This window comes from Polypterus senegalus, chromosome 6 (genome assembly GCF_016835505.1).
Source record: "Polypterus senegalus isolate Bchr_013 chromosome 6, ASM1683550v1, whole genome shotgun sequence".
NCBI classification, from domain to species: domain Eukaryota; kingdom Metazoa; phylum Chordata; class Cladistia; order Polypteriformes; family Polypteridae; genus Polypterus; species Polypterus senegalus.
In genome coordinates this window covers 144,168,183-144,178,501 of record NC_053159.1, presented here as the reverse complement: position 1 = coordinate 144,178,501, position 10,319 = coordinate 144,168,183, and the positions used below count along the sequence as shown (strand labels likewise).

At 34.8% G+C, this 10,319-nt stretch overlaps 1 protein-coding gene across 4 annotated transcripts in view; it reads right to left on the bottom strand.

Annotated features, from left to right (window-relative positions):
* Positions 1-1,852: 1,852 nt before the first annotated feature.
* Positions 1,853-10,319, bottom strand: part of LOC120531705 (zinc finger E-box-binding homeobox 2-like) — a 110,029-nt gene continuing 101,562 nt past the window's right edge. For 2 of the 4 annotated variants that reach the window (XM_039757363.1, XM_039757364.1), the window contains 4 exons: positions 8,868-8,976; positions 6,282-8,266; positions 4,717-4,897; positions 1,853-3,277 (listed from right to left, as the gene is read on the bottom strand). In XM_039757363.1, the coding sequence (XP_039613297.1) occupies positions 2,703-3,277; positions 4,717-4,897; positions 6,282-8,266; positions 8,868-8,976 (2,850 nt within the window). In that variant the 3' untranslated portion in view covers positions 1,853-2,702. The remainder of the gene's footprint in view (positions 3,278-4,716; positions 4,898-6,281; positions 8,267-8,867; positions 8,977-10,319) is intronic. The other 2 variants (XM_039757365.1, XM_039757366.1) reach the window with 1 other exon arrangement.

The following is a 10,319-nucleotide window of genomic DNA, read 5'->3' as shown; positions in this document are numbered from 1 at the left end:
GTTTATGAATTCAGCCAACAGGTATATGGCAATTACAATGTGTGGTTAAAACATTAAATGTGGAGCAGTAGAGTTCAAGTAATTTTTAAAATGATCAAGGTCATGGAAACCTGAAATATGAAGTCACCAGGTGGACCTACTTAAGAAACAGAATATCATCAGATATTAAAAAAATGCTGACTGCAAAACACCCACTCTAGCTACAAATTGCATTGCAGTATAAGAAGTGCATTCCTCTTCTGGTGATATCAGGTCAGCATGGGGGAGGTAGAGATTTGCAATTCTAGGGCATATTTTAAGCTTACAAGAAGGGGAACTGCCTGTAGTTTTTAAGAAATGCTTTATAAGACAATTTACTTCAAATGTCTGCTGATGCATTCAGGTTCTGTCAAGATTAAACATAATGAAAATATAAATATAAACTTTACAAAACTCTGTCTAGTAAGAATTATATGGTAACAAATATCTTCATAATAATATTTTTAATTGACAATATTAATTGAATTATCCATAAATAAAACACACTCTTTCATTGGCCTTGCTTAGGAAAGCAATTGTTCTTATGCTCTTTAACATAAACCTTAGAGGAAGGATGGTATATATTTTTTCTGTTTAAAACTTAACATACCAATAGGCAGTTAGTTTTTATAAGAGGAATATCCTTCTACAGTACAAAGTAAACCAATCAATCTACTTTTGAATGTTAATGGACAATACATTATTTTCACTAGTGTTATTGCAATGTACGCACAGTTGTACCAAAATATAAAAATGACTTGGAAATTATCCATTAGGCAGCATTTTTCAAATTGTGTAAACTTGTATGTTTTATAGAGCATTTTCAGTACCTGCAATATCACAAAGCCATTATACCTTTAAACACCATTTAGCAGTGGTTAAACAATATAATAAAATGTACTGGAAGTTACAGAATGCATGACATTTTTTAGCACTAGGTGCAAGGTTCTTGGTTAATTTGTTATATTTATAAGGTCCAAATTAAAGAAGCAAAACTTCAAAATCTACCAAAAACAATCAAAAGAATGTCAGAGACAATCTGAGAGGTGCTTTTATGATTAATACTGATAAAAATGTAAAAAAAAGTTGAATATTGCTTTTCCCCCAGATGTGCTACAAAACAGAAACAAAAGGCAGCCTTTACCATTTTTTTATAATAAAGTCAGCTACTTTATCAGAAAGTCACTACTCCTCATGTTTTTAATTTGGCTACTTTTATTCGAGCATGGTCATTTCCAAGAGAAATTACAAATTAAAAATTCAATAATACTTTTACAAAGACATTTCAGGAAAAGAATTTTTCTGTCATGGTATCATACATTGTATTTTAACAGTCCCTCTTCATTTTATAGCTAAAAAACAAGATGAAGAAAGTGGAATTTATTTATTTTTCAGTCGAAAATACAGTGTTTTCACAAGATCGTATCAAAAGTTCCCAAATTTGGAATTTCCAGTAACTGGAAAAATAAAATAAAATAATAAAATTGAAAATTTGCATTTCACAATTAATGTTTCAAAACACAATAAATGCTCTCTTTACGTAAAATTTGCCCCAATGATCAACGCCATGTTCCTTTTTACTAAAATATATCTATATATTGAAGAACTATAATACTGTACACTACAGTATGAAATAAATAAAATTAGGAAATATAAAATGAGCCACATAAATAAAATGTTATTTAACCTAAAATAAAATGAATGCAAATTTTTTGTTGAAAAAGTTTGGTGTAATACTGACAAAAGTTAATGAAAAAAATAATAAAATAAAAAGTACAGAAAATTGCACAAACATATGTAAACTAAGGAACTGCTGCCTATTTTTCTAATACTGACATGGGTGCTTCAAAGAACAAGGTGAGCTATTTCGTAACACTGAAGCTGGTGCAAAGGTAACAAGAGTCACCTTCCTTTACACTGTACAAGGATGGCACTTGCAGAAACACACAGATTAAAAGGTTTGCATATAAGGCTTTTTCTTATAAAACCACCTTACAAAAGGCTTTCTCCTTCATTTTTCACACATTACCCTCTTGCTTTGCATTACATTATTCTTCATATCAAAGTTGCTTTAAGACTTTAATATCTTAAAATCACACAGGCGTTGCTTAAGTTCCTTCATATAAAGAAAAATCGGAGGCCTAAAACTGTGTGGTTAGTTGGCCTGACAATTGGGCAAAAACAATAAACAACACATTAAGTGATAGCTACTGTAGGTAATAATACTGATGAAATGTAGTGGGGACACTACTGCTTTTAACACTGTATAAATATACATAGGCAATACTTTTTTATTATTATAATTTTTGTAGTGATTATAGAAGCGGAGTGCAATTTTTACAAGTTACTAGTTTGTGCTATAAATACTATGAAACACAAGGTTTTTAGAATGTTAGCACCACACATTTTTTAGGCCTTAATACTGTACAGTTAATTATTTTTGTTGTATTTTTTCTTGTTTTGCATAATGCAGCTTCTTTTCTCCCAGCTCCAACTCTCAACACTGTCTCTGTTGGCAGAACTGCCTCTCCCTCTTTAAGTCCAACAACAAAAGCTTCCTGGAAGCATCAGGCACGTGCATGTACAGCTTAACACAGCAGTGTGTTTGTTTAAATCAAGCAGGTAACAATACTACTGGGGAAGAAAAAAAAAAAACTAAAGGAAGCTTAGAATGCAGTAGTCCATTACATGCCATCTTCCATATTGTCCTCCTCATGATCTGATTTGGTTTCTGTTTTTCCATCAACTGAACTATCATCCATAGAGTGGTCTCCATTCTCTTCATCATCTCTTAATGTTTCTGGATCTGTATCCATACTTTTATTTTCACTTTCTTCTTCCTCTTCTTCAAATTCTTCATCCTGTCTCCCTATCTTCACATATCCCCCTTCACCATCTTTATCATGCTCTCTCATTCGCTCGTCTCCATCCCTAAGCATTCCATCCCGCTCTTCTGAGTCCGAGTACCCCTGAGGAGTGATGCTCTGTAAGTAAGCGCGATTCATCAGCAGCTCTGTTGGTTCTAAGTGACCCTTTTCCCTGGCCTCTCTCTCAGCAGCCTCTCTTTCTTCTGCTTCCCTCTTGCAGTAGGAATACCTGTGGTTCATGTGCTGTGAATAGGATCCAGAGTGTGAGAACCTTTTGCCACATTTATCACACTGGTATGGCTTTTCGCCTGAGTGCAGTCGCGAATGTTCAATTAGATGGTGTTTATGTTTAAATGCTTTCTTACAAATCTGACACTGATGAGGCCGTTTACCTAAAATGAAATAATAAAAAAAACAAATCAAACCGTATGCATTTTTAAGTCAACAATATAAATGACAATAATAAAGAACATCAGAAAACTGTAGATTCTTCCGCTAACCCCATGTGAAACTTCAAATATACAGTTACAATTTTTCTAGTGCCTTATTAAATATGTTCTAATCTGAATAATGATGACCAAAGCAAAATCCATTGTCAACATTATGTAAAGCTGCTTTACTCCCTTTGAGTTGCAGACATAGGTGCTTTGGATTCATATAATACTTATATTGCCATGAGGGCCCAATCATTTTTAGTTTGACCCATCTAAACTCCACAACCTATTTGAGTTTTAAAGACACACACAAGAGAAAATGTAAAGTTGAATGTGTGACTCAAACATGACTATAATTTGCAAAATAATAAGCACAGTATCAACATTACTCATTATGTGATAATATACTTTGTATATAATAAGACCATTATTTCTTATTTTAGATAAGCATACCATGTTATAAGGATGAAAACCATTTATAAAATACACATAGAAAAACAGTATTTTATTTTTTTCTCATTAATTAGGTTGTTTTCAGTCATGTTTGATCATTTTGTGCTCAATATTACTGCATTATTCAACCTCTCCGGAGCTCTCTTCTGAAGAAAATATGTAGTAAATGCAATCTGCTATTGCAAAGAATAACTTTTAAGGTACTGTGTTTTTTTTTTGGATTATATTATAGCCTTAATGATCAGTCAGAAAATTAATTATTTCGAAGGCCACTGAAACTTAAATATTGAAGAATGTGCCAAAGGTGTATAATATTAAAATTTATTACCAGTTAACAGTATTGAAAATACAGAAGAATGGTTAACATAAATCATAAAACAGGGTTTCACTTATGGCATTTCAGTCAGCTGGTGAGTGATGTCTGAAGCCTAGTGCTTTGGCCAAGTGTGCACATATACATCTGGCTAATTCCTTACCACAATCACACTGGAATGCCCTGAGCCTCCTTTGTGACTGACATTCATGAAGTACGGAGACAGACATCCCTGCCTGTTCAATATTGTCAAACGAAAAGTAATGGTATGAAAATGTGATACAAGTGTGTGAGAAAGAGCTCTGAATGATAACAAAATATTAATCTTGGAATAAAATGGCAGTATTATGGGATATGGCCATGGTAAATGGCACAGAATTAATTGGACTTTATCTTCAGCAATGGATTATTGTAAATATATTTTGCACTTTAACCAAGGCCATGACTCCATAGTAATCTGGTAATATATATTAAGATAACACTAAGAGTGAAGAAAAACGTTTTCAAACAGGAATAAAAAATATTAAAGAAAAAGAAATTACATAAGTACGATTAAATGTAAAAAAAAAAAATTAAGGAGACAAAACATAAAAAGGCATCAGGTAAAATAAGTGTCCAGAACAGTATATACCTGTGTGTTCATATTTGTGTCTTAGGAGAGAACTGCTCTTCTGGAATGTTTTGTCGCACAAGTCACACGCGTACATACCACTTTCTGTCTTCTTAATCTTCTTCCGGGACAGACAGGAGTCTGAGTCTGTCACGTCATCCAGTCCTGACATATAATCTGTTGTCCCGTCTAGCAGCTCCCCCTGCAAAATAAACATTTTCTCAGTCTACATCTGTCCCATAGTAATGCATTCAGTTAAAAATGGAAGATGTACAGTTTAGACTATATTCTTTATGTTGTGGAAAACTTTTTACAAGAACACTATGTATTTATCTTGGGTAATCATTTTTCAATATACAGCATATAATCTAATAAAGATGCTTACATAATGCGAGAAATATTCGGATCAATTCAAATTGCCCCAGATGCTTAAAGAATAAAGACTAAAATAAAACACATCAACTGAGACTATAATTAGACTAATATACCCTTAGAGTATAATTTTTCTGTAGTTATGAATAATAGGATACGTTCCATTATTACAGGGTTGAGACATGTTTTTGCCAATATTGCCATGGTGCATATAATTTACACAACCCTTTCTCCCCTGTTACAATTAAAATGTTTTATTAATGGTCAAGTTATATTAAACTGTTTTATTTTCCATCCGATCATCCATTTTTCAAAAACCTGGATTATTCCACTTTAGATTAGACATTGGTGTATTTTATTTCAAGAAAAAATAGTTTAAAAAAAGTTAAAATAGTAATTTTGACAAAACCATTTAAAGTAATAACAATGTTTTCATGAATATACTACAATACTTCAGTATCCTAACTTGTTAGTAATAATAATTTAATAAGGAAGTAATTTATTTGGTCGAATTGAGTTCCACCAGTACCCTCATTAGGGGTATTTGTTCTAGTCTAAAAATGGTTTTCAGGACACCACTACACTTAATCAATTTGAGCTAAATGCCTGTAGCTGTATTTTTTTAAAAAAAATTAATAACTTTGAACAGGAAGCATTACTAATACTTTTTATCAAAATGGTTTCTTATATGTTAAACAGCCTTTAGCATTCACTTGATAATGAACATGCAGCGGTGCATTATTAATCTATGTGCTGGAGCTCAATTTGGTCTTCTCTAAAAACATGTGCCAAAGATAAAAGCCCAGAAAGCTATACAAAACTCAGCATGCTAACACACCTTCACTTTTATACAGATATTACATTTCACTCGCACTGAGTTTTCACTAATTAATACCTGAGAATGATTAAATTGGCCAAAACACATTTAGAAAAAAGGCAGATGTAGTGTTAAAATGAAAGGACTAAAACAGCTGGCAATGCAATGTTTTTTTACACATTTGTGTAGAGTCTCGAGCGCAATGTCTCGCAACACCTGAATCTTGCATTATAACCTCTAAAATGCTCATTATATGGTGATATCACTAATCATGCATGCAGGAGAATTTAAATGTTCAATGCTGACTTTTACAGGTAAGTATATTATTGCTTATCTGTGTATTGCCACATTTCTTATTAGAAAAAAAGTATAGAGAAAATGGAAAAAAAAATCTTACCTGAAAGCCTTGTTTCCGTTGGTACTTTCTCCTTTGCTGCATTTCTGCAAAAGTAGCTGCTCCTGTTGCATAAGTATAGGCCATGTGTGGTAGGAAGCTCATTTGATCCAGCCCTGGGTATGGCCTCAACCCTGGGATGCTTGCCTGAACTGGAGGCATGAAAGTGGCTGGGGGAAATGCACTTTGAGGAGGAAGTGATGTGTACAAAGGTTTGGCACTAAACGGGTTTAAACTGAACATCTGATTAGTGCTTTTGTCAAGGTTGTTGTTTGAACCCGAATATTCCTTTTTGAGATAAGCCAAGTTCAAAGGCTCCTCTGAGTGCTCAGATGGTGAGGAAATACTGTTGTGGTCAATGTTAATATTCATAGGTTTTGTTTTGTTTTTTACAGTTGTAATACTTTTAGGTTCTTTAATTTGCTTTGGCAAAGACAAGTCCAAAGGCTCTGCCTGGAGTTCCTCTGAAGTGAAGCTGTTTGGAGTGTACGAGCTGCTATGGGAGTTTTTAGAAGATGTGGAGGAAAGATTTAAAGGTGAAGGAGTATTGCTCCTTGAGTGGTCCAACTTTTCACCAATTTGTTTACCACCAGTAAACTGTGATGTTTTTGTAAGCCTGAGAGGAGTGTCACAATTATTAACATTGTTATGGAGTTCAGCTATGGATGGGGATGTAATACGGTCCATAGGCTTTATTAATGATATCGGCGACCTGGCTGGCACAGAGTCTTTAGTGGGAGTGTTGGTGGTTGCCAGCACCACCTCAACATTGTTCCGGTCCAGTGGTGGAGTTCTGGAATTACCATAATGGTAAAATTTTCGTTGCTCAAACCAATCTTTCACAAATTCCTGAGGGAGGCCAACAGCAATGGAAATCTTCAGTAGTTCCTCTGAATTAGGTTCCATGTTCATGGCAAAATATGCTTTGAGCACAGACATGTGGTCCTTGAAAGGGTTAATAGGGCTTGTGACTCCTTTTTCTGACAGCATGGAAGAAAGCAAAAGGGCATGTTTCTCTCCAAATAAGCCAGGCTTATTGGGCGTAATGTTCTCATTGGGCTGTAGGACTGCTTTTATCTCCTCATTCATTTTACACAAGTAGCGTTCATGCTGATGTAAAGGAATGGGACCTGGAAAGGTCTCCTTGCAGTACTGACAAGAGAAAGGAGTAAATACATTGTTCTCATGCACTTTATCTTCAGTACCTAAGTCTAATACATGATTTACCTTCTCTTTTTTAATATTGCTAAATTGTCTCTTTGAGTCTGTGGTCAAGCTCTGGAGGCAAGCTTTGGCTTCATTGACCTTTTCTAGTGTGTAGTCAATAATACTTTTAGTGGCACCATTGTGGCTGACAACTGGAAGACCAACTGGTGGAGCACCAGGGGAAGTTACACCTTGCCCTTGTTCCTCATTTTGAGATGCAAGTTCCTTCATATAACCCTTTAGTTTTGAAATCTCATCAGGTTTACAGTCCATTTTCTGCCTGCATACTGTATTGTCCACAATTTGAAGAACTTTCTGTACTTCACTCAGATTGCTCCCAATACCAGGAAAGCCCAGTAGCTGTGCATCCATTCCTAAGCCCAAGTGTTGCATTGGACTCTGAGATGACGCATGGACCCCCAAAGGACTACCGGCTCCAATTCCTCCATTCATAAAAGGGCCAGGTCCTCCAAACCCATGGGAGGCCATCATGAGTTTATAGTCATTGAAATCTAGTGGTTCTGTTTTAATTTTGAGTAGACTTGGCTGTTCTGGTAAACCAAGTGGCTTGCCATTCTCCAGCTTATGTCTGAGTTGTGTAATAGCTGCATTGGTGGGTGAAGATGATGCTGAAGTGGGAGAAGAACCTGTCTTTATACTGCTTCTCATCCTTCCATTTGCTGATATCAAGCCAATACATTTTTTGCTGCTGATGTGTGAACTGTAAGAGCCAGAATGAGAAAAGCGCTTCTTGCAGTTTGGACACTCATATGGCTTTTCACCTGAAAGACAGAGTAATAGAGAATATTAAATTATAAGTTATATTACAGTTTGTAAATGTAATATTACACAGAACAAATAACAGCATATGTCATTAGTTAAACAACCAAGGCAGGAATGAGCCCCGGACATAATTCCATTCTAAGATTACCCTAACATGCTTCCCCAAATCATCCATAATTTCGAGTTACCTATATTTATCATTTTACACTATGGAAAGCAATCCAAGAAAACACAAGCAGGAAATACAAGCTCCACAAACATGAAAAATCAGCTGGGAACTGATATAAACTAACCTTCATAACTGTAATGTAGCATAACTACCCACTGTACCACAGTGCTGTCCACTTATCTGTCCTGTAAATATGATATTATATCCTAGCAATAAATGCAGTGAATAAATCATTCACTGTGACAATTAAAGATAAGCTTTCTATTTTTTGAAAGCTTACAGTTTCTTGTTCTTTACAAATAGTGTGAAATAAACTCTTTCTTGCCAAATGATGAGTATTTTTTGTAATGTTATTGTTATAAAGTTCAGAACTTTCTTAAATCAAGGCAATGAATATTCAAACAATGTGCATGAGCACCCTTGCTACCCACCACTGTGAATCCGCAGGTGTTCTTTCAGATGGTGTTTATATTTGAAGGCCTTGCCACATTCTGTGCATTTGAACTTGCGATTGCCAGCTCCCTGGTTCAGCAGTTGGTGCTGTAAAAGAAAAGGCATTAACATTAGCTTTACACAAACATCTCAGAGCAAGACTTCTGTAAACAATCATAGTTAACTGCTGCAAACCAGCCAAATGGCTTGCATTACTACAAACCATCTTGCCTTTCTACTTCCAACACCAATGAGACAGTACAAGTGTGGAAATGACAGCAGAGTGAATCACATACCTTTCAACTTCCTGGCTGGCAAATGAGGGAAACAGGTCTTTAGAGTTTGGCAAGAACATACAAAAAGAAAAGACCCTTTTAAAATGTCTTTTATTTATTCATTTTGACAAATAGCCGTATAAAAAATAGGAATTAATTTGTTATCTTGTTCTCTAAAATCAAGTCAAACTGACTTAAAACGGCATTTCTTGTTACATATGCTGTCATAATTTTTGTTACTCTAAACTGAAAACTTATCAGCAAATTAGAACCACAACTTGCATTGATAGACACCAATTAAAACTTCAAAAAAAATCTAAAATATTTAATCAACCAATTACAGTGTAATAAGTTTAATATGAAAATGATTAAAATTATATTTTAGCCATCCATATTAACTAAAGGTGGGAGGTGAGCATGTTAAACGATTAAAACATACAAAGACCTTTTTGCAAGGAAAAAGCCCCAGATACAGGCTAACAACTGCTGGGGTGTGCTGACTCTTCCCACATTCCTGGTGAGACAGATGGTGTTACACAGGACACAGGGAGGTTTGTTCAAACAGCAGCAACCTTCAAAGATCAAGCAGAAGCCAGCTCGCCAAGCGCCAATGAGGGACCGCCGCTCATATGTTGCTGAGTTGCATAAACAAACAGCAACAGCTGCTTTGTCTCCCCCCATTTCCCTCAGAGGACCACTGTAAACTTTAGTTGTGCCACTGTTAATATGATACAATCATTTTCATTTACTAATTGTAAATGCCACAAGCAAATGAGGGGATTTTTCAATGCTGAACCTAGTTTCCATAACTCATGAGTATAAAGAGATGTTGAGTAGTTAGAAGGAATAGCTCAATACATCCAATATTTGCCATAATTAAAAAAAGGATAACCATTTGTTCTCTCATTACATTTGTTAGAAATCATATTTTAAAATTCAGAGTGTAATAAAACTGCAAAATATAATTATTCAGGATTTTTTCTTATTTAAATGAACTTACAGAGTTCTTAACATTACTTACAAAAAATTATATATTTATTCCAGGACCAGAAAAAAGTAAATATATTCCTAAATCAGCAAGAGTATTGTCAAATGCATTTTAAAGTAAACCTTTTAGACTGATGTTAAAATCTTTAGCAGCTCAAAACTAACTGCAGAAGATAAAGAATACTGCAT